Raw genomic sequence first — 25,028 nt, forward strand, 5'->3', positions numbered from 1 at the left:
AGGAGATTTATAGAAACAAGAAAAATAAAATATGTCTAATGTATAGTGAAAACAAAAGTATATACTTTAAGGAACACAAAAACACTACACTTTTGAAATGAGTGTTATATATTTTCTTTTCTGGTTTTCATTATTTTTAAATTGTTCCTTCAGACACCAAGTAATATGATGGTTTCTGAGTAGTGTTTACCTTTGGTGGTGGCTTCATCTTTCCTTGTTGTTCAAAGTGACGAAATACAGCTCTCTAGAGGCTGAATGAGGCATTTCTTTCCTCTGTTATTTGTAAGTTGACATGGAGCAGACAGACACCTTCTAAAGTTTTATTCATGCCATGTTTCCTCTCTTTGCTGCAACAAGAAAAGCTTTTTCTTTTCACCTGGCCGTCTTTGAAGACGTGACTCAGAAATCTTCATGGCCTCTAAAGGTAAGAGCAATATAGCCGGCTAATAAATTTTCCTTCATATTATGACTCAAAATCTAGAGATTGATACTTTAATTTTTTAAAGTTTTAACTCCAAGGAGCATATTGGATTAAATAAATAAAAAACACACTCTCTCTGATAGAATGTGAAGGTTAAGCTCTAAACAATGTGTTTGATACCATGAATATAAACAGTGAGTTAATAAGAAAAGCTTCATAGTAAAATTTAGAATGGAAATATTTAATGCCAAACACAAGAACAGGTTGATCTTCCAAGTTTAAAAGGATTTGAAGATAACTTTTCACACATAAGTTAAAAAGTGTTAAAGTACAGTTCAGTGTTTAAAATTTTTTCCATTTGTTGCTGAAAATAGATTATACAGTCATTTATTATAATGAACTCAATATATGTTATCAGTAAATTTTAAAAATCTAATGGACTAGAATTAAATATTTCTGAATTACAAATAAAAAATTATTTTCAAAATGTATTTGATAGTAAATTATATATATACAAAAATAACTAACTTAAACAAGCAGGTTAATTAGGTTCTGGATGAGGGAGCTGGTAAGTTTTTCCTCAAATCCCTGAAATTGTATGAATATCATTAGTGTTATTTAATTTTTTTTACTTTAAAGAACTTCTTAAAAAGACGAGATATCATTGTTTTTTGAGGTAATGAATTGCAACCTTACTAAAAACACTTGTGAAATTATATAAAAATGAAATTGCAATGTGCTTTCATTCCATCATCAGAACAAGCCATTAAACTCTAAGCTATAATAAAATGTTTTATCATGAAGAGCTATGATTAATAATTGGTGGAAACCTAACCTAGTTACAAGTAGGTTAAAACATCCTAAATTAAATTAATGATACATTTATAGAAATGTGCATGCTTCTTTCATCAGAATACACATCAGATGCTATTTAATATGGAACAAACAATGTAACTTTTTATTATAATGTATGCTAGTCCCTGAGTATCATTGAAAAAGCTCAAACAAATTATAAAATATAGGCTTGAGACATAAAGATCATTCATTTTAATATGTACACTTCATTTTTACACTGAACACAAACAAAAATATCTTGGCATGTCTTTTCTTTCACTTAAGATTAACACTAACAGTTCAAAACACTTCATCACTTTATAAAATAAGAATCACAAAACTATAGCCTGAAAGCTAAAGAGTTGCAGAGTAGTTGAAATATTTATGAGCTAGTTATACATTTTTAAAATAGTAGATAGAAATTCAAAGCCAGATGGAAATTCAAAGGAGTTTCTTCTTTATCAGATTGTCTGAGTCTTTGAAGAAACTTGTGACTAGAAAGCAACACTATGATCAGAATATGATTAACCTACCTGATTAACCTACCAAGAAAGCAATGAAGTTCATTAATGATAAGTGCTCAAACTAGAGGTAAAACTTCTGGTGGAAAACTAAAATTCCTGCAACCAACTCAAAATAACCTATGGAGTGGGAAAAATACCTGTTAGAACCCCTAAACTGCTTAAAGAGAATAAAAATGAAGCATTCTTTTGATCTAGAAATCATGTTTGAGGTTGCAAGTTGAATTATCATCATTATTTACTTAAACAATTTTGTGGAAAATTTTCTTCAGATATGTTTAAAGACATTATTTGTAATGTTATGAATGTTCTCTGGCTCATGAACTATATTGGCAATTATAATTTTCCCAGGGAATACAGGCTTATTGGACATTTCACACATTTTGTAGGCAGTTCAATTGGAACCACTAAATCAAAACATAGTCTGAATACTAGATGTTATTAGAACTGAAGAAGTATTTGTGTATTCTGAAGCCCCCTGTTATGGTAAGTAAACACAATTTAAAAACAGGATGGTATGAAACTTCAAGTTTGAGAAAAATGTATTTTCAAGGATGTTCAAACCTGATAAAAGATCTTTCTAAAGGGTGCTCCAATGTGAACTGCAATCCCAGAAGATGAAGTAAGTGATCTCAGAATAGGGACCCCAATAGTCTTCAGCTACTGGAGCTACTAATGAATAAAGACTTGGACGTGATCTGCTGTGGGCCCATGTGCATTAATTCCTCTGGACCTGCTGTGAGGTCTAAGAAACTATACAGATCCAGGTCAGGAATGTAGAGCCACTTGACAGACACTCACTAACCTACTACATTTTGTTACAGCAGACATAGATTACATGATAAAATTAGAGTAATTTTCTAACCCTTTTTAATAGTAACATTGACAGAGATAATCTAACAATCTTCTACTAGCTATTATTAGAAATTGATTCCTACATGTGTATCTTTTAATTAAAGGATAACATTAGAACAGTAAAGTACATAATGAGCATCCGACTTAAGCTGTATGGTTTTTAAATAAGATGCACTTGTGTAACTACCACCAAGATCAGATATAAAACATTTCTAGTTAGTACCTCATAAAGTTCCATTTCCAGTCACTAATGATGTACCTTAACTCCCAAAAAGCTCTATTCTTAATTTTATCATCATAAACTATTTGTCCCTAGATCACAATTTTGTCTGTGTTTCTCTAAAAGTCAATATGTCTGCTCATATCTGAGAGAAATTCAGTATGGAGTCCTTGTGGGAAGCAAACCGCTATGTTATGGGTATGGAGCTCTATTTTAGTAGGGCAAAAAAAAAAAAAAAAAGTTTGTTTCCACATGGTCTTAACCCTGATGCTTGTCCAAATTCTAAATGCCACAGAGCAGTACAAACAGCTGTCTTTATCTATTTTTGCTACCTTAAGGTTAAATAAATAAATAAATAAATAAAGGAATAATTTGCTATTGTTCCTCTTTAACAGCATACCTACACAGAGACTTAATAACCTCCTGTCACTAGAAACAATTTATGTCAATGTTCAAAGGACCATTTTGTTGATACCTAATTACCAGTCTTTTGTGATTTTTTAAAATATCCCTATGTGGCCAAAACCGGTTTGGCTCAGTGGTAGAGCATTGGTCTGCAGACTGAAAGGTCCCAAGTTCGATTCCGGTCAAGGGCATGTACATTGGTTGCGGGCACATCCCCAGTTGGGGTGTGCAGAAGGCAGCTGGTCCATGATTCTCTCTCATCAACGTTTCTAACTCTCTATCTCTCTCCCTTCCTCTCTGTAAAAAATCAATAAAATATATATATTTTTAAAAATATATCCCTATGTGCTCACCTGGGATAAAGTTGAATTCTCTTATAAATGAGGAACTTAGTAATTCCAAATTTATTTTTTAGAGATTTTAAGATTCAGAAAACACCCCTTCTACATACACAGATACAACTTAATATGAATTTGAATGTCACTGAAGAGAAATCATTCTAATTTATTGTGAATTATATAGATGACACACTAACTTCAGTACATGTATAAAGATACTTGCTCAAATCTGTGTGAAATTGGAACAAATTTCTTTCTTATACTAAACCAGAACCATTTTCTTTGTCCTTTCTATTTATATGTCTTTAGAATAGTCTGAAATATTTGTCTTTATAATGGCCCCTCTAGTATGTGAAAAGTCATAATCTTTTTTTTTTTGTGATACATGTATGTAATTCTTTTTTAAAACAATTTTTTATTGATTAAGGTATTACATATGTTTCCTTATCTCCTCATTAGCCCCCTTCCCCTGCATTCATGCCCTTACCCCCTTGTTGTCTGTGTCCGTTGGTTAGGCTTCTTTGCATGCTTACCAGTTCTTTGGTTGATCTTACCCCCTTACCACCACTCTCCCCTACCTTCCCTCTGAGATTTGATGGTCTGATTGATATTTCTCTGTCACTGGATCTGTTTTTGTTCATCAGTTTATGTCGTTCATTATATTCGATAAATGAGTGAGATCATTTGATATTTATCTTTCTCTGACTGGCTTATTTCACTTAGAATAATGCTCTCTAGGTCCATCCATGCTGTTGCAAATGGTAAGAACTCCTTTTTTTTTCACAGAGTAGTATTTCATTGTGTAGAAGTACCACAATTTTTCAATCCACTCATCTGATGGTGGGCAGTTAAGCTGTTTCCAAATCTTAGCTATGGTGAATTGTGCTGATATGAACATAGGGGTGCATATATCCTTTCTAATCGGTGTCTCTTGTTTCTTGAGATATATTCCTAGGAGTGGGATCACTGGGTCAAATTAGAGTTCAATTTTTAGTTTTTGAGGAAACTCCATAATATTCACAGTGGCTGCACCAATCTGCATTCCCACCAGCAGTGCACAAGGGTTCCTTATTCTCCGCATCCTCACCAGCACTTGTCCTTTATTGACTTGTTGAAGATAACAATTCTGACAGGTGTGAGATGGTACCACATTGTTGTATTGATTTGCGTCTCTCTGATGATTAGTACTTTGAGGATGTTTTCATGTCTCTTGGACCTCAAATGTCCTCTTTTGAAAAGTATCTATTTAAGTCTGTTGCCCATTTTTTGAGTGGGTTATTTACTTTCCTTTTGTTAAGTTCTATGAGTTACTGTAAATGTTAGAGATTAAAACTTTATCATTGATAACATTGGCAAACATGGGCTTTCATGTTGTTTTGTTGATGATATATTTTGTTGTGGAAAAGCTTTTTATTTTGATGTAGTCCATTTGTTTATTTTCTCTTTAGTGTCCATTGCCCTAGAAGCAGTATAGGTGAAGAAATTGCTTCGGCATGTCTGAGATTTTGCTGTCTAGTATTTTTATGGTTTCCCATCTTATGTTTAAGTCCTGTATCCATTTTGAGTTTATTTTTGAGTATGGTATAAGTTGGTGGTCTAGTTTCATTTTTTCCAATCTATCTGTCCAATTTTTCCAACACCACTTTTAAAGAGACTGTCTTGACTCCATTGTATGTTCATGCCTCCTTTGTTGAATATGAATTGAGCATAGTGTTTAGGTAGATATCTGGGTTCTCTATTCTATTTCATTTATCTATATGTCTGTTCTTGTGCCAGTGCCAGGCTGTTTTGAGAATAATGGCTTTGTAATACAGCTTGAAATCTGGTATTGAGATCCCACTTGCTTTGTTCTTCTTTCTCACGATTGCTGCAGCTATTTGGGGTCTTTTCATTTTTTATTCCAGATGAATTTTTGGAAAATTTATTCTAGATCTGTGAAATATGCCATTGGTATTTTAATGGTCCTTTTTTCATATCCTCAAGGGTCTTACTAAATTTATTGGCCTTTTCTACAAATTTTTGAAAAACCTTATAACCATGGTTTTGAACTCTATATCCAGTCATTTGCTTTATTCCATTTCTTTCATTTGTGACCTGTTTCTTTGTCTCTGCATTTTGGCTGCTTTCTTGAGTTGATAGAGTGTCTTTGTGTACTAGGTGTCCTATAGGGCCCAGTGGTTTAGCCTTCCCAGTTACCTGAGGTAGACACCCTTGGGGCACCCCTGTGTAGGCTGTGTGCACAGTCTTATTGTAGTCAGGCCTTGATTGTTGTTGGTATCATTGGGAGGAATTGACCTCCAGGCCAATTTGCTGTGAGGATCAGCTGTGTCTACACTGGGAGAACTTCTGTGCTTGACACACCTTTATGAGACAAGACTTGCAAAAGCCAATGCTCAGCTTGGATAGGGTAGAGTCTCATGGTGGAGAAGACAGCTTGGTTTCCTGTCAGCCCTGCCCTAATAGGCCCCTGTGTCTCAGTGTCCCATAGTAATAGCAGCAAGCACCTCTGAGAGAAAACCACCCTCGAATTCACCCACTGCCAGACTGTCCAGTTTCTCCCTGAATGAGTCTGGGTCCCCAGAGTTTCACCTGGAACTGGAGTTCAGTGCAGTCAGGAGCTTTTTTCTCTCTCTTTCTTGAGAAAGCCAGCCTGGTACACAGTTGCCGGCCCTCCCCACACATGTGCCTCAGTACCTCTGCCTTCAGCAGTTCCTCTGAGTCTCAGTGTGCTTTTCTCTTTCCTGACAGTTCAGTTTCACCACACATGAGTCTGGGTCTCCAGAGTCTCGCCCAGAACTGGAGTTCAGCGCAGTCGGAAGCTTTTGTATCTTTCCAGCTTGAGAAAGCCAGCCACGTACTCAGTTGCCAGTCCTATTCGCACACACACCTCAGTACCTCTGCCTCCTGCAGCTCCTCTGAGTCTCATGTGCTTTTCTCTTTCCTACTAGTTGTAGAATTTCCACTCAGCCAGCCTTCCTGTGGTGATGTCCATTTTGTCTTTTAGTTGTAGTTTTAAATTTGTTGTGTGCAGCAGCAGTTTAGGCATTTACCTATGCCACCATCTTGCTTTCTCACCTTGTCTTGCTATAAATTCATTATTGGTGTATAGAAATGTAATAGATTTCTTGACATTAATTTTGTATATCTCTGAATTTATTTATTAAGTCCAATAATTTTTTATGGAGTCTTTACAGATTTTTTTATGTATAATATCATGTCATCTGTGAATAAGGACAATTTTACTTCTTCTTTTCCAATTCAGATAGAATTTATTTCTTTATCTTTTTCTTGTCTGATCACAATGGCTAGTACTTCCAGTACTCTGTCGAACAGGAGTGGTGAAAGTGGGCATCCGTGTCTTGTTCCTGTTCTTAGGGGAAATGGTTTTAGTTTTTGCCCACTGAGTATGATGTTGGCTGTGTGTTTGCATATATGTCTTTTATTATGTTGAGGTATGATCCTTCTAATCCTACCTTGCTGGTCATGAATCTTAATCCATATCTACACTCATAATATTGATAAACAAAATAAATGCACAGGTGATAACTTGTTAATTAATGGGTTAATAAATGAGAAGTAAAAACACTGATAATTAAAAAAAAAAAAAAAGTATCTATTGAAGGAATTATCCAAGTGGCAGGCATATGATAGAAGAAGGAAAAATAATCATAGAAAGAATTATTTCTATTCTTTAACAAAGAAGAATGCTATTGCATGCATCTCTTATGAGGGCTTATGCACAATTTGGCACAGGCTCCAAATTAATACAGGGGAAATAGCAATCTTCAAATTTCAATCTAAGATATAATTGAAAAAGCAACATTTTTACCTGGTACTAATTTAAAAAACAGGTAATTCTCCAAAAAATATCCAAACATTATAGAAATCTGTAATTATTTTATATTTTGTAATATTAGGTGAGCTACAAAGTGATTCACATTGTGAAATAAAAATTTAATCCTGGCCGGATAGTTTAGTTTGCAAGTTCAATTCAAATCGAAATTGCAAGTTCAATCCCCAATCAAGGAACATACATGAATCAATCAAAGAATGCACCAATAGGTGCATTTCTCTTTAAATCAATAAACATATTTTTTAATTTTATTGCTTTTATATAAAATACTGAGAGCTAAGCTAATGTTAGATATTAGATATTGTATTGTCCTTAAGAAGCCCATAAATTAGTTATGAATATTCTCATAGTATATAGAATTAAACAATTAGTTCTCAAAGTATATCATCAGACCAGCAGCATTAGCTTATCTGGGAGCTTATTAAAAATATAAATTCTCAAGCTCTACCCCAACAACTAAATCAGAAACTCTGGAGTGGGGCCCAGATATCTTATTATCACAAGCTCTCCGGTGGTACAGGTGCTGGTTAAAGGATAAGAAGCACTGAATTAAATTTAGTCATCACAGTATGATTGATAAGGATGCAAAGTATTCTTCAAATTATGAGACACCTTCATAATATTTGGGGGAGAAAGAATGTGCCTTGAAAATCATAATATGATTCAAAACCTATATCTGAGGTTATCCTTTTACAAGTAAAAAATATCCTTTTACCATTCCCATTTTGTTTGTAGTTTATAATTTTTTAGCTCTTTGAACAGAAGTCTTTAATGCCTTCAAAAATACAATTTAAAAAATCATGTACTTTGCCCCAATTATCCATTTTCCCCATATCTATTACTAGCAATCTTCTACATTGATTTTCTCTGTTTTAGGGAGCAAGTGGTAGTGACAGTGAAAAGGAAAAAAATAAAATAAAGTAAAGCCCACTGTATGGGAGAACATATTTGCCAATGCTATTTCAAATTAGGGTTTCATCTCCAAAATGTACAGAGAACTCATACAACTTAACAAAAGAATGATAAACAATCCAATAAAAAAAAATAGGCGAAAAACTTAAATAGACACTTTTTGAAAGAGGACACTTTTCTGGCTATAAGTCATATGAAAATATGCTCAAAGACACTAGTCATCCAAGAGATGCAAATCAAAACTACCATGAAATACCATCTCACACCTGTCAGAATGGCTATCATAAACAAATCAACAAAGGACAAGTGCTGGCAAGGAAGTGGAGAAAAATGAACCCTCATGCACTGCTGGTGAGAATGCAAACTGCTCTAGCCACTGTGAAAGACAGTATGGAATATCCTCAATAAAGTTAAAAAGGGAATTCCCATTTGACCCTTAATACCACTTCTAGGATTATATCCCAAGAAACCAGAAACACCAATCAGAAAGGATATATGCACCCCTATGTTCATAGCAGCACAATTTACAATAGCTAAGATTTGGGAAAAACCTAAGTGCCCATCAGAAGATGAGTGGATTGAAAAACCGTGGTACATCTATACAGTGAAATACTATGCAGATATAAAAAGAAGTAACTTTTACCATTTGCAATAGCCTGGATGGAACTGGAGAGAATTATGCTAAGTGAAATAAGCCAGTTGGAGAAAGATAAATATCACATGGTCACTCATATGTAGGATATAATGATCAACATAAACTAATGAACAAAAATAGATCCAAAGCAAATGGCAAGGGAGGTGGGACTGGGAGAGTTAGAGATCAACCAATGGACTTATATGCATGCATATTAGCATAAACAATGGATTTAGGCACTGGGGCAGTAGGAACTTGCCTTAGGAGGGTGGGAATTGCCAGGGCAGGGTGTCAATCTGGGAAAAAGTTGACATATGTAAAACTTTAGACAATAAAAAAGCATTTTCCCAAAAACATGAAGTAAAGGGCAGCAGGAGAGAATCTACCCACTGAATTAAGAAGAAACAAATATTATGAGTAAAACTAAATGTAATGGTCTAAATTTAAATGTAAACTGAGATTTTCATTCTCTTGCAGATGTACAGAACCAAAGAAGTAGAGGCCTGCCTGGTTTTCTTCCTGGAGCTTCAGACCTAGACCACAGCCTTTATGTCTCACCTTCTAATCCAGACAACCAAGTGTGGCAGCCAGATCACCCTCCACCAGGCAGCCTCCCTCCTGGTCTAAATTATTTAAGCCAGGTGTTTGTTATTTCTCTATTTCTATATATTTCCCTTTTAAATGAATACAAATGTGATTTCTTGCTTTTCAACCAAGGTTGAAGGACTTCAACAAATAACTCACTGAATTAAAAATAGTATTATGAACCATAAAATTATAATATTTTATTTTATTTATTTCTATTTTGAGGAAAGAAATTTGTTTACATTTATAATCACTTTTAAATTCCTTATTTATTTGACAGAGTAACAAGAAAGACATTTATCCTCATTGCTCAAAGTATCAGCAAACTGATCCTCAAAGAATTGTCTATGTCTCAACACCTACAGCTATTTAATTAAAGAATATTTATTGAGTACTCACTAAAATCAAGGCACATAGAAAACATAAAACTTAGATTCTATTTGGCAAGACAAAATATTTTGACAAGGAGCACCAGGCCAAGCCAGATAAGCATACAACTGCAACATGTGCATAGAACGGGAAAAATTGTTATGCCTGAGGAGAGGCTTCTAAAGTGACATCAGAGTTCAGTGTTTTCAACTAAAAATTAAAAGGTGGATGGATATTTCTAAATCTTAGCTATTACAAATTGTGCTACTATGAACATATGGGTACATATATCTTTTCTGATTGGTGTTTTTAGTTTCTTGGGATATATTCCTAGAAGTGGGAACCCTGGGTCAAATGGGTGTTCCATTTTCAACATTTTGAGGAAACTGCATACTGTACACAATGGCTGCACCAGTATGCATTCCCACTAGCAGTGCACAAAGGTTCATTTTTCTCCACCTCCTCACCAGAACTTGTCTTTTGTTGATTTGTTGATGATAGCCATTCTGACAGGTGTGAGATGGTACCACATTGTTGTTTTGATTTGCATCTCTTGGATGATTAGTGACTTTGAATATGTTTTCATATGTATCTAGGCTTTCTGAATGTCCTCTTTCAAAAAATGTCTATTTATAATAGGTCCATTACCCATATTTTGATTGGCTTGTTTACCGTACTTTTATTAAGTTCTATGATTTCCCTGTAAATGATGAAGATTGAACCCTTACAGCAGATAACATTGGCATATATGTTCTCCCATGCTGTGGGCTTTCTTGTTGTTTTGTTAATGGTTTCTTTTGCTGTGCAGAAGCTTTTTATTTTCATGTAGTCCCATTTATTTATTTTCTCCTTAGTTTCCATTGCTCTAGGAGCTGTATCAGTGAAGATATTGCTTTGGCTTATGTCTAAGATTTTGCTGCCTATGGATTCCTCTAAGATTTTTATTGTTTCCCATCTTATGTTTAAATCCTTTATCCATTTTGAGTTTCTTTTTGTGTATGGTGTAAGTTGGTGGTCTAGTTTCATTCTTTTGCATGTATCTGTCCAATTTTCCCAACACAATTTAATGAAGAGACTGTCTTGACTCCAAGGAATGCTTTTGCCTCTTTTGTCAAATATTAATTGAGTATAGTGTTTTGGATCAATTTCTGGGTTCTTTATTCTATTCCATTGGTTTATATGTTTATTCTTGTGCCAGTACCAAGCAGATTTGAGAAGAGTGGCTTTGTAATATAGTTTGATATCTGGTCTTGATATAGCTAAGATTTGGAAACAGCCTAAGTGCCCATCGGAAGATGAGTGGATTAAAAACTTGTGGTACATCTTCACAATGCAATACTATACTGCGGTAAAAATGAAGGTAATCCTACTATTTGCAATATCATGGATGGGCCTGGAGAGCATTATGCTAAGCTAAATAAGTTAGTCAGAGAAAGATAAATATCACATGATCTCACTCATTTGTGGAATATAATGAACAACATAAACTGATTAACAAAAACAGATCCAGAGACAGAGAAAGGATTCATCAGACCATCAAACCTCAGAGGAAGGTAGGGTAAAGTGGGGTAAAGGGAAGAGATCAACCAAAAGACTTGTATGCATGCATATGAGCCTAACCAATGGACATAGACAACAGTGGGGTGAGAGCTTGAGTATGGGGAGTCAGGAGATAAAGACACATATGTAATACCTTAATCAATAAAGAAAAAAAGGATAGAAATCCAAGGGAAAACAAACACCAAGTTGATAATATTGTCTTTGACATTGTTTCATCTTCAATTTTCTTGAAAAATCATTTTAGTATAGTCATCAGTTATCATTGAAGTGTAAGCATTGATTCAAGCCTTATAGTAAATCAGTAAATAAATAGCATCAGAATTATGTGGCACATGAATAGCAATTATATATGTATAGTTGCTGTTTGGGTATTTTATCCTACAAAAGATTAGAAATACACCTACACTAATATTGGGATGTCAGCACATCTACTGCAATTTTCTGTTTGTTTGGCATTCTTTCAAAGTATAAAGTTTGTCTCCTTTAGCAAAATTAAATCTGTGTTAATTCCCTTAAGGTACAAGAGATTTCTGTTATGCCTGATAGATTTAAGTTGCATACAGCATATGTTCCTGGGAAAATGTTTATTATTGCAGATGCTTTCTCCTGAAACCCACTGGCAGGCAAATGTACTCTAGAGACTGTGGAGCTCAGAGAGATATGTAAAACATCTGGGAAAGCTAACCCACCATCTTCCATCTGCAGAAAGGATCAGCTGGAATAGCTGACTTGAGTTGATTAATTGCTGCAAGCTGTTTCGGAACATTGTCAGACAAGATTTTCACAAGGATATGAGTGATAGACCAGTAACAGAGGTCTGAGGTTTAATGATCATATACGGTCATCACATAGTCTTCTTCTATCCATTAATGATGACACACCTAGAGCAAGATACTTGACATGAATACATTTTTTCCTACATTCAATAAATATAGGTATAAGCTCATTGGCTTCAGTTCTAAAACAAAAAGTTAATTTTCCAAGAATATATCTTTGGTAATATTTTACAGAATACAAAAATATACCACAAATTGGTGAATATTTTATTTCAAAGGTAAAGATAGTTTATTAATTTTTACACTAAAAGAATACATATTTGTTTTAAAGCAGTGTATTTGTAACAGAATGAATAACCATTTTAAAAGCTTTATACCACAAGTCTATAAGAAACATGGAATGCATTAACTTTTATAGAAAAAAAGTAAGAATTAAATCAAATTATGATGTTTGAAAATAATATACTTTTTTAAAAAATAAACAGGAAAATACACAAAAATATACAAAATTCTCTAAATTAAAAAAAATCAAAGTAAATTTTTAAAAAATCTTCTATTCTCTTTTAATCAAGTTCACTCAATCACTATTGAAAATCTTTTTTTCATTTACAATTTGTAAATAAATTCTCCAGGGTGTGTGTGTGTACACATGTGTATATATGCATATTTTTAGATGCATATTTTTTCATGTAGGTTAAACCTAAGAATCATATAAAACTTCTCCTTACAGATTAGATTAACATGTTCAAAATAGTCAAAGATATTTTATTCTACAAGTGTCAAAGGATAATTATATAATTTATTTACCTAGAGGTAAGAGTAGTGAGTTATAGTCTACAAAAAAAGTAAAGATTCAGTTTATTTTGAAATAGAGTTGAATCTTGAACAATGCATAGCTTAGAGACGCTGATCCCCTGAATAGTCAAAAATCCATGTAAAACTTTAGACTTTCTCCAAACTTAACTATTATTATAGCCTATTGTTGACTGGAAGCCTCACTGATCACATACTCAACAAAAATTGTGTATGTTATATGTACTATAAACTGTATTTTACAACAAAGTAAGTTAGAGATAAAGAAATGTTATTAAGAAAATCATAAGGAAGAGAAAAATTTTTATAGTATTTACTGAAAAAAAAATGTTCACATAAGTAGATCCATACAATTCAAACTTGGTTTGTTCAAGAGTCAACTGTACATATATTAAATGCAATTGCTGAGACTTGTAAACCTGATGAATTATGGAGAAGAATTTATTATTAAGTTATATATTCAATGCTATCATTCGCTATCTATTCTACAACTTTCATACTTCAGGGGTACTTGACTTGCCCTGACACCTGAATATATGATTCAATTAAGTTTAAAGTTTACACTTTATAACAACTTCCAGTTTATATATTAATAGCAATAGGTGGAAAGGGCTCATTTGGACCATGGTTGATACTTGGCCTAAGAATAAAGGTACCTATAAGAACAACCAAAATGAGACCCTCAAATGTAGGAGATTTTCTCACAAAGATAGACCAAAGCAAGTAAAATGTTATTACAGAAGATGGGGTGAATATAAGAGTAGAGAAAATACGAAAAAAGGTATTCAAAAGTTCAATAGTATCACTAAAGAATTGCTTTTCTCAGATTCTAAAATTAGTTTAGAGATGCCAGTGTAATAGACTGGAAAGCATATCAAAACTGGCTACAGTACAGCTAGAGTTCAAGTCCTTGCTTAACAATTTGCAAACTGCAAACTACTTAATCTCTCTGGAATTGTTTCTGCATATGTAAAACATAATGATATCTACCTCTGAGTTCTTCTGAGAATTAAATCAGACACTATGTCAAAATATTTAGCACAGTGACTACTAAGAGAAATCATTAAATGAACAACTGCTATTATTAGATATTACAGAGGTACAATTTCCATTTCTATTGTAGAGCTCATCTTTTATTATTTTAATAATTATTTGTGGTTGCCAAAACCGGTTTGGCTCAGTGGATAGAGCATTGGCCTGTGGACTGAAGGGTCCCAGGTTCGATTCAGGTCAAGGGCATGCACCTAGGTTGTGGGCACATTCCCAGTAGGGGGTGTGCAAGAGGCAGCTGATTGATGTATTTCTCTCATCAATGTTTCTAACTATCCCTCTCTCTTCCACTCTGTAAAAATCAATAAAATATATTTTAAAATAATAATAATTATTATTTGTGGTTAAAAGTATTATATAATATATTTCCCCCTTTTCTCCATTATCTCCCACCAGTCCATCCTATCCCCTAACTCCAGGCCCTCACTGTCCATTGTCTGTGTCTATGAGCTATGCACAGATGCACATAAGATCCTTGGTTGATTACCCTCCCCTGCCTTCCCTCTGAGATTCTGCACTCTGTTCCATGCTTTCATGTCTTTGGATCCATTCCATTCATCAATTTATTTTGTTACTTAGAGTCCACATATAAGTGAGATCACGTGATACTTATCTTTCTCTGACTGAGTTATATAATTTAGCATGATACTCTCCAAGTCACTCTATGCTGTCTCAAAGGGTCAGATATTTTTCTTTTTTACTGCTGCAAAGTATTCCATGGTATAAATGTTACCCAGATTTTTTATCTGCTCATCTACTGATGGGAACTTGGACTGTTTCCAGATCTTAGCTATTGTAAATTATGCTGCTATGAACATAGGGATGCATACATACTTTCTGACTGGTATTTCAAGTTTTTTAGGATATATTCCTAGTAGGGAGATCACTAATTCAAAAGGCAGTTCTTTATTTAATTTTTGAGGAAACTCAATACTGTATTCTGTAATGGCTGCACCAGTCTACATTTCCACCAGCAGTGTATGAGGGTTCCCTTTTCTTCACATCCTCCCCAAACTTGCCATTTCTTAATTTGTTGATAGTAGCTGTTCTGACAGGTGTGAGGTGATAACTCATTGTTGTTTTGATTTGCATTTCTCTGACATTCAGTGACTTTGAGAAATTTTTTTCTTGACTTTTGGCCATCTGTATGTCCTCTTTGGAGAAGTGCCTATTTAGGACCCTTGCCCATTTCTTAAAATTTATTTACTGATTAATGTATCACATATTTGCCCTCAACCCCCCATTTCAATCCCCCACCCCTCCACTCATGCCCCACCCTCCTATTGTCCTTGACCACTGGTTAGACTCATATGTATGCACATAAGTCCTTGGTTGATCTCTCCCTTTTGTCCCCACCCTCCCTTCGAGGTCCAACAGTCTGAACCATGGCTCCTTATCTCTGGGTCTGTTCTTGTTCATCAGTCTATGTTGTTCACCGTTTCCCCTAGATGAGTGAGATCATATCTTACTGAAAATATACTTAAAAGAATAAAAAATGAGACAAGCAATAATTGTTATGCTGAAAGGCATATGAATCAGTCTGTAGAGAGTTTCTTTCTGGGCCACAACCACCATCTGAACTGAAATATCATTGCTGACATGTACACATAAGAAACCCTTTGCCCATTTTTAAATTAGATTTTTTGCCTTCCTTTTGTGAAATTGTATGAGTTCCTTATATATTTTGTATATTACCTAAGCCTTTAAGATGTAGCACTGACAATATGTTCTCCCATACACTGGGCTCTTTTTTCATTTTGTTGATTTTTTTTTTTTGCAAGCCAGAATATATTTATTTTGATGTAGTCCCATTTGTTTATTTTATCCTTAGTTTTCTTTGCCCTAGGACAGTGATCGGCAAACTCATTAGACAACAGAGCCAAATATCAACAGTACAATGATTGAAATTTCTTTTGAAAGCCAAATTTTTTAAACTTAAACTTCTTCTAATGCCACTTCTTCAAAATAGACTTTCCCAGGCCATGGTATTTTGTGGAAGAACCACACTTATGGGGCCAGAGAGCTGCATGTGGCTTGCGAGCCTCAGTTTGCCGCCGATGGCCCTGGATTTATCCATAAATGAACTGATGAATCTCTCATTCATCCATAAATGAGAGATGTCTGAGACTTTGCTGTCTATGGTTTATGCTGGGATTATGGTTTCCCAACTTACATTTAAGTCTTTTATTCATTTTGAGTTTATTCTTGTGTATGGTATAAGTTGGTGGTATAGTTTTAGTTTTCTGCATGTATCTAATTTTCCCAACACCATTTATTGAACAGACTGTCTTCATTCCTCTGTATACTCTTGCCACCTTTGTCAAATATTAATCGGTATAATGATTTGGGTCAATTTAAGGGGTCTCTATTCTGTTATATTGATCTCGATTGATCTTTATTGATCTCTGTGCCTATTCTTGTGCCAGTACCAGGCTGTTTTGATTATGGTGGGTTTGTAGTATAACTTGAAATCTGGTATTGTGATTTCTCCAAATTTGTTCTTTCTTAAGATTGCTGTGGCTATTTAGGGTCTTTTGGGTTCCATATAAATTTTTGGAGAATTTGTGCTATATCTATGAATATGCTATTGGTATTTTAATAGGGATTGCATTGAATCTGTAGATTGATCTGAGTAGTATGGAAATTTTAATGATGTTGATTCTACTAATCCATGATCACGGTATATTCTTCCACTTGTCTATATATTTTTTCTCTTTTTCAACATTCTGAAGTTTTCTGAATACAAACAGGTCTTTTGCCACCTTAGTTAAGTTTATTCCTAATTATGTTAACTTTTGTTACAATGATAAATTAGATTACTGTTTAATTTCTTTTTCTGATAATTCATTGTTGATGTATAAAAACCCCATCAATTTTGGGGTGTTGATTTTGTATCCTGTTGCATTGCTAAATTTATTTCATAAATCTACTACTATTTTGATGGAGTTTTTAGAAATATAAGGCATTCCCCCGAAAATAAGCACCCCCCCCCTAGGCTCTGTCTCAGAATGAAAATTAATTTACTGTAAACTGGTTGCTAGGGCTGCCCCGACTGGCATTTAGCAACCAGTGATGTTACACAGAATCCTGACTTCACTGCTGTGTGGAGGCAGAGTGGAGGTCTGAGTGAGCAGTGAGCTTGGGGCCGGAGAGAGGAGGAGACTTTCGCAGATGCATGTAGAAGAAAAGGAGGATTAGAGTGGATGGGACATGGCGAAGGTGGTGAGTGCTGGTCTGTCTCTGATGACACTACCTGATGCTCGTGGCTGCCCTCATGATGACTGAAGGTTCTCAGTCACTGGCAGACCCTGCTCCAGCCCAGATCCAAGCCCCAGCAAGCCCAGTGACAGTCCCCAGGTAGGTCCCAGGGGGTAAATGTCTAATAAAGGGGTAGGAGGGATATCTGGTGAAGGTGTTCAGTGGCACAGGGGTGGGGGGAGGGGGATCACTTAAAATGACAAAGGAGGATCAGAGGGAGCAATCAAAATGACACAGGAGGATCAAAAGGGGTTACTAAAGTGGTAATCCCCCCTCTGATTCTTCTGTGCCATTTTGATCCTCCCCTTTGATCCCCCCTGTGTCATTTTAAGTGATCTCCCTCCCCCCACCTTGATACCCCAATTCCTTTTTTTTACCCCTAGAAATAAGTGCAAAAAGAAAAAGCTACTCCGTGGAGTACAAGAAAGGAATCGAGGAAGACTCTTGGGGCCAAAATCTTACTGCCTTCTGCAAAGAGAAGATGTTGAGTATCTGATTGGTCCGAAAATGGCGAGCAGAGTATGGTAACCTCATTGAACTAGTGGACAAGGAAATGCTAAAAATCACAAGTGTGGATCAGGTCGGCAACCATTATTTTCAGAGCTGGAGACCTGATCTGTGAATGGGTTGTTGACAGGAGAGCAAAGGTTTTGGTTGTGAATAGGGCTCAGATTCAAGAATTTGCCCTTGCAATGGCAACACAGTTTGACATACACCCCGAAGACTTCAAAGCATCACAACTCTGGCTGGATAATTTCCTTCAGCAAAGTGAACTGTCTTTAAGAAGATCTACAACATCATTTAGGTTGGAAGATACTCAAGTTATTAAGCGAGCACTTCCATTCAAGTCCTTTATTGATGATGCTGACTTCTCTAAATACAATCTTTCCAACATGATTGCTATGGATGAAACTGCTGTGTTTATGGGACAATCATCTCAAACAATTGAACAACGGGATGCCTCCTTAGTGTACATTCCCTCCACTGCTTACGAAAGTGCACGTGTTTCCTGTATTTTTGCAATTCGTCTGGATGACACTAAAATCCCACCTTTAATCATTTCTAAGGGCAAGAAGAAAAAGATTGAACCTGTTTTGGGCATTTTTATTCTTGAAACTGAAAAAGTCTGGGCCACACCAGCAGTTATAAGGAAGTGGGTCAATTTAATGCTGCCGCTTGTTATGCGAGGGAGACAAAGAGGTCTGCTAGTCTGGGATGCAGCCAGCACTCACCACGCTAAAGACATGAAGACATTTCTTCATGAAAGAAAAATAGATCAGATAATGATTCCTGCAGGAATGACGGCCTATTTCCAGACTCTTGATATTGCAATAAACAAGCCATTCAAAGACAATTTGCACATGGAAATTAATGACTACATTGAAAATAGAATGGAGAGAAATCAGCATGGAAACTTTGTGAAACCTAAACTGCAAAAAGTTGTGATTTTGGTGAAGAATTCATGGGAGAAAATCACTGACAGTTGCATTGCAAATGCACTGCGAGCAGGCTACTTTGACAAGAAGTATTCATTTAAAGACAGTGCTATTGCCGAAACCTGTTTGGCTCAGTGGTAGAGCGTCGGTCTGCGGACTGAAAGGCCCCAGGTTCGATTCCGGGCAAGGGCATGTACATTGGTTGCGGGCACATATCCGGAAGGGGGTGTGCAAGAGGCAGCTGGTCAATGTTTCTCTCTCATAGACGTTTCACCAGAAAATTCAGGAATTGGATTGTTATGATGATGTTCCAGAAGATGATGACATGATTGTCATTGAATAAATGAGTAAATTCTTGATACTGTAGGATTCACAGTTTGTCTGGTTGTGTTGACAACTACCGTACTACCGTACTGTATACAGGTAATAAATTTCATTTATTTTCATTTAACAATAAATGTGTACCATATTCTTCTTCATGGAAAAATAAGACATACCCTGAAAATAAGACCTAGCACATCTTTGGGAACAAAAATTAATATAAGACACTGTCTTATTTGCGAGAATGTCTTATTTTTCTTTTTATAGCAGCCTTGTAATTCATCATGTAGATGTACCACATTTTTCTAATCCACTCATCTACTCATGGGCATTTAGGATCCTTCTAAGTCTTAGCTATTGTAAATTGTGCAGCTATGAACATAGGGCTGTATATATACTTTCTGACTGGTGTTCTTTTTTTCCTGTGATATATTCCTAGAAGTGGTATTACTGGGTCAAATGGAAGTTCCGTTTTTAATTTTTTGAGGAAATGCCATACTCTTTTCCACAATCACTGTATCAGTCTGCATTCCAGGCAGCAGTGCAAGAGGGTTCCTTTTCCTCTGCATCGTCTCCAGCACTTTTCATTTGTTGATTTGCTGATGATAGCCATTTTGACAGGTGTGAGATGGTACCTTATTGTTATTTTAATTTGCACCTTTCAGAAGATTAGTGACTTTGAGCATGTTTTCATATGTCTCTTGTCTTCTGTATGCCCTCCTTTGAAAAGTGTCTATTCAGGTCCTTTATCCATTTTTTTTAATTTAAATTTTATTTTTTTAATTTTTTTAATTTTTATTGATTATGGTATCACATAATTGTCCTCATCCCCCCATTCCCATCCCAAACCCCTCCTCATATATGCCCCCACCCCACTGTTGTCCATGGCCACTGGCTAGGCCCATATGTATGCACACAAGTTCTTTGGTTGATCTCTTCCTCTTACCCCACCCTCCCCTGCTTTCCCTCTGAGGTTTGAAAGTTTGATTACTGCTTCTCTTTCTCTGGGTCTGTTTATGTTGTTCATTATTTCCTCCATATGTGTAAGATCATGTGATTCAAGAAATACCCTTGTAAGAACTGAAACTGAGACAAGCCATAATGGTTATGCTGAGAGGCAAATGAATCAGTCTGTAGTGAATTCCTTTCTGGGCCAACTGTTCTTTTGAGTCCCAATTTCAATGTCAAATAGTTCCTTATGTGTACATGTCAGCCATGATATTTCAGATCTGGTTGTTGAACAAATGGTGGTGATGCAGGTCTGACAGTCTCTGGTTTGGTCCTGAGCTTCCTTCAGCAACACGCAGCTGCTGTCTGCTTGTATGGTGAGGCGTCATCAGCGTCTTCCTTTTCTGAACTGTTTCTCTTCTGTCTTCATGGCTGGAGCACTTCTGTCTATTCCTCTCTGTTACAGTAATCCAGATGGTCTCGGAGTTGTTTTCTGAAAATATACAAACATATTCTTGACCAAAAGTTAATAAAGGGATATTTTCTTTAAATTTGACTTGGGATTCTTTTTCATTTTTTTTTTTCCCCAAAATGATTTCCCCCTGGCTTGTTTTGACAACATATATGTATTTTAATGGGTATCTTGCTGTTAACGTTTCTAATGAAGTTTAATTTTCTAAAGTACAAATTCTTTAGATGTAATTTACTCACAGGATATTTTTCCTTACATGATATTCTTCCACTGTCACCCTCTTTTTTAATTTAAATAATAGGATATTTTTGGAAATTTTATCATGTAGCCTTGATAGCTTTTACATTTTAATTATTTGCGCTAAACTATGACTGCTTTAGGTTCATTACATGTTATGCAATTTTACCATGAGACTCTCTGCCAATAGAATTTTGTTAACACTTTAGGAACAGCTCTTTGTACAGTACAATCAGTTTTTCTAGAATATCCATTTATTTCCAGTAGCCATGTATTTATTTACCATGTGTGTATTAATGTCAATGATTATTTGCCTTCTTGAGAAGGGCCTGAACATTCCTGCTACTAGGTTGGACTTGGATATTAAAAACCCATTTGCCCACACCATAGGTACAAGACTCTCAAACAAGTCTTCAGGAGAGAACTTGGGGATCAACAGAGGTGGGGCACAGACCTTTACCACACCCCCCTGCAACTTGGCAGGCTCCTGAACCTTCTCCCCTTCTGAGGGAGTTCTCCTGCCCCCATGGCTGTTTCACTTCCCATGCACAGCTCAAATTAAGACCCAGGTATCCATTTTTTTAAATTGGATTGTTTATATTCCTTTTATTAATTTGTAAATTTTGGAGATTAAACCCTTATTGGAGATAACATTGGCAAATATATTCTTACATGCAGTGGGCTTTCTTATTGTTTTGTTAATGGTTTCTTTTGCTGTGCAGAAGCTTTTTATTTTTATGTAGTCCCATTTGTTTATTTTCTTTTTATTCAATAGTTTCCGTTGCCCTATGAGCTGTATCAGTAAAGATATTGCTACAAAAAATGTCTGATATTTTGCACTCTATGGCTTCTTCTAAGATTTTATGGTTTTCTATCTTATGTTTAAGTTCTTTATCTGTTTTGAGTTTATTTTTGTGTATGGTGTAAGTTGCTGGTCTAGTTTCGGTTTTGTTGTTGTTGTTGTTGTTGTTGTTGTTGTTTTGCATGTATCTGTCCAATGTTCCCAGTACCATTTATTGAAGAGACTGTTTTGACTCCATTGTATGCTTTTGACACTTTGTCAAATATTAATTGAGCATAATGGCTTGGGCCAATTTATGGGTTCTCTGTTCTGTTCCACTGGTCTATAAGTCTGTTCTTGTCACAGTACCAGGAAGTTTTGAGAACAGTGACTTTGTACTATTGCTTGATATCTGGTATTGTGATCCTTTCAACTTTATTCTTCTTTAGCAATATTGCTACAGCTATTTGGGGCCTTTTTTTTCCAGATGAATTTTTAGAGAGTTTGTTCTGGGTCTTTGAAGTATGTCATTGGTATTTTAATAAGGATTACCTTGATTTTATAGATTGCTTTGGGTAGTATAAACATTTCAATGCTGTTCATTTTATCAATCTATGAAAATGGTATATTCTTCCATATGTTTATGTCTTCCTCTGTATTTTTTTCTTCTTGTCTGATTGCTTTGGCTAGCACTTCCAGTATTATGTCAAACAGGACTGGTAAGAATAGCATCCCTGTCTTGTTCCTGTTTTTAAGGAAAATAGTTTTTGCCCATTCAGTATGATGATGTCTATTTGTTTATCATATGTGGCTTTTTTATGTTGAGGTATGATCCTTCTATTCCCACCTTTTTTTATCAAGAAAGGGTGAGATTTTTTTTATCAAGAAAGGGTGTTGGATTTTGTCAAATGGTTTTTCTGCATTAATGGATATGATTATATGGTTTTACCTCTCAATTTGTTTATGTGATGTATCATGTTTATGTGGGAAGGAGGGAGGGGGAAAAATCAATAAAATATGTTAAAAAAAAATAAACATCTGAACAGATCATACAAAAAAAAATTTTGGATATTGTATTATCATAATAAATCCCACCTGGCTATGGTATATGCTCTTTCTAATGTAATGCTGGATTCAGTTTGCTAGAATTTTGTTGAGAATTTTGGCATCTATGTTCATGAAAAATATTGACCTGTAATTCTCTTTCTTGTATTATCTTTATTTGGGATTAGGGTTATTCTGGCTTTTTAGAAAGAGCTTGAAAGTGTTCCCTACCCTTGAATTTTTGGAATAGTCTAAAGGAGATAGGTTTTATTTATTCTTTATTTGAATGTTTGATAAAAGTACCCTGTGAAGGCATCTGGTCCAGGGCTTTTGTTTGTTGGAAGTTTTATTATTATTATTATTGTTGTTGTTGTTGCTGCTTCAATTTCCTCCATAGTTGTTAGTCTATTCAGATTTTTTTATTCTTCCTAATTGAGTTTTGGAAGGTCATATTTTTCTAAGAATATGTCAATTTCTTCTAGGTTGACAAGTTTATTGGAATAGAGCTGCTCATAGTATTTTTTATGAGTCTTCATATTTCTGTGGAATCTGTAGTTATTTCACCTCTTTCATTTCTTATTTTGTTTATATATGTCCTCTCTCTTTGCTTCTTTGTGAGCCTGTCTAGAGGTTCACTAATCTTGTTTATCCTTTCAAAGAACTAGCTCTTGTTTTCATTGATTTTATTTTGGGGGTCTCTATGTCATTTATTTCTACTCTGATCTTTATTATTTCCTTCCTTCTGCTCATGCTGGGCTTTTTGTTGCTCTCTTTCTAATTCTTCAGGTTGCAGAGTTAGATGGTTTATTACCAACTTTTCTTGTTTGTTTCTGTATGCTTTTTAGGTAATCCTATAATGTTATAAACTTCCATCTCAGGACTGCTTTCTCTGTGTCGCATAGATTTTGTATTGTGTTTTCGTTGTGATTTGTTTTCAAGATGTTTTTTATTTCTTCTTTGATCTCATTGGTAACCCAATAATTGTTTAGTATTATGCTATTCAGCCTTCAAGTGATTGAATATTTTTTATTCTTTTTATTGTAGTTTATTTCTAATACTAGAGGCCTGGTGCACAAAATTTGTGCACTGATAGGTTCACTAGGCCTCGACAGCAATCAGGGTCAATCAGGGCCTTCCAGCTGCTGACTAGGTCCTTCTTCCCCTGGCTGCCAGCTGCCAGCTGCCAGCTGGGACCTTCCTTCATTCAATACTGTCCCCTCGTGGTAAGTGCATGTCATAGCAAGCAGTTGAACTACTGAGGGGACAATTTGCCTATTGGCCTTTTATTAGCTAGAATCAAACTTGGGACTTTTCAGTCCTCAGGACAATGCTGTATCCACTGAGATAAACCTGCTAGAACAATAGTTTGTTGTTGATTTTTCTTGTTGTGTTGTGTGTGTGTGTGTGTGTGTGTGTGTGTTGTTTGTTTTATTTGTTTGTTCTTATTTGAGGTATACCTGTGCTATGAACTTCCCTTTCAAGGCTGCTTTTGCAATTTTTGAGATTTGAGGTTATTGTGTGTACACATTCATTTGTTTCCAGGAAGATTTTTATTTCTTACTTGATCTCATTGGAAACCCATTCATTGTTTTAATAACATGCTATTTCGTCTCCATGTCTTTTAATATTTTTGTGTGTTTTTACTCTAGTTGATATCTATTGATAATTTCATTTTACTTTGATCTGAGAAGATGCTTGATATGATTCAAATTTTCTTGAACTTGTAGATTTGTTTTGTGTTCTAACATGTGGTCTACCTTTGAGAATGACCCATGTACACTTGAGAAGAATGTATATTCTAAAGCTTTGGGATAAAATATCAATGTCCATTAAATCCATCTACTCTAGTGTGTCCTTTAGAGTCACTGTTAAATGGGTTAATTTTTTATCTGGAAGATCTATCCTATGAAGTCAGCAGAGTGTTAAAGTTCCCTACTTTGACTGTATTTTTGTTGATCTCTCCATTAAACTCCTTTTGAAGGTTTTTTATTTATTTAGAAGCTTCTATATTAGGTGCATATATGTTTACCAGGGTTATATCCTCTTGTTGGATAGATTCTGTCAGTATTATGTAGTGACTTTGTTGTCTCTTGTGATGGCTTTCATTTTGAAGTCTATTTTGTCAAAAATGAATATTACTACTTCATTTTTTTTTCCTTTTCCATTTGCTTCAAAAATATTTTTTATATCCCGTCTCTCTCATCTTGTGTCTTTTATTCTGAGGTGGATCTTTTGTAGAAAGCATATAGTTGGGTTATGCTTTTGTATCCATTCAGCTACCCTATACCTTTTGATTGAATAATTTTATCCATTCACTTTTAAAATTATTAGTGATAAGTACTTATTTATTCTATTTTAATTCTGTATATCTAGGTATCTCTCCTT

At 35.1% G+C, this 25,028-nt stretch overlaps 1 protein-coding gene across 1 annotated transcript in view; it reads left to right on the forward strand.

The window, feature by feature from the left end:
* The first annotated feature begins 411 nt into the window (after positions 1–411).
* Positions 412–25,028, forward strand: part of PLSCR5 (phospholipid scramblase family member 5) — a 61,274-nt gene continuing 36,657 nt past the window's right edge. The window contains exons 1-2 of the mRNA XM_036447474.1: positions 412–424; positions 9,471–9,634. Coding sequence (XP_036303367.1) covers positions 412–424; positions 9,471–9,634 — 177 coding nt within the window. The remainder of the gene's footprint in view (positions 425–9,470; positions 9,635–25,028) is intronic.

The sequence above is a fragment of the Pipistrellus kuhlii genome, unplaced genomic scaffold, assembly GCF_014108245.1.
Source record: "Pipistrellus kuhlii isolate mPipKuh1 unplaced genomic scaffold, mPipKuh1.p scaffold_m20_p_2, whole genome shotgun sequence".
In the NCBI taxonomy this organism is placed as follows: domain Eukaryota; kingdom Metazoa; phylum Chordata; class Mammalia; order Chiroptera; family Vespertilionidae; genus Pipistrellus; species Pipistrellus kuhlii.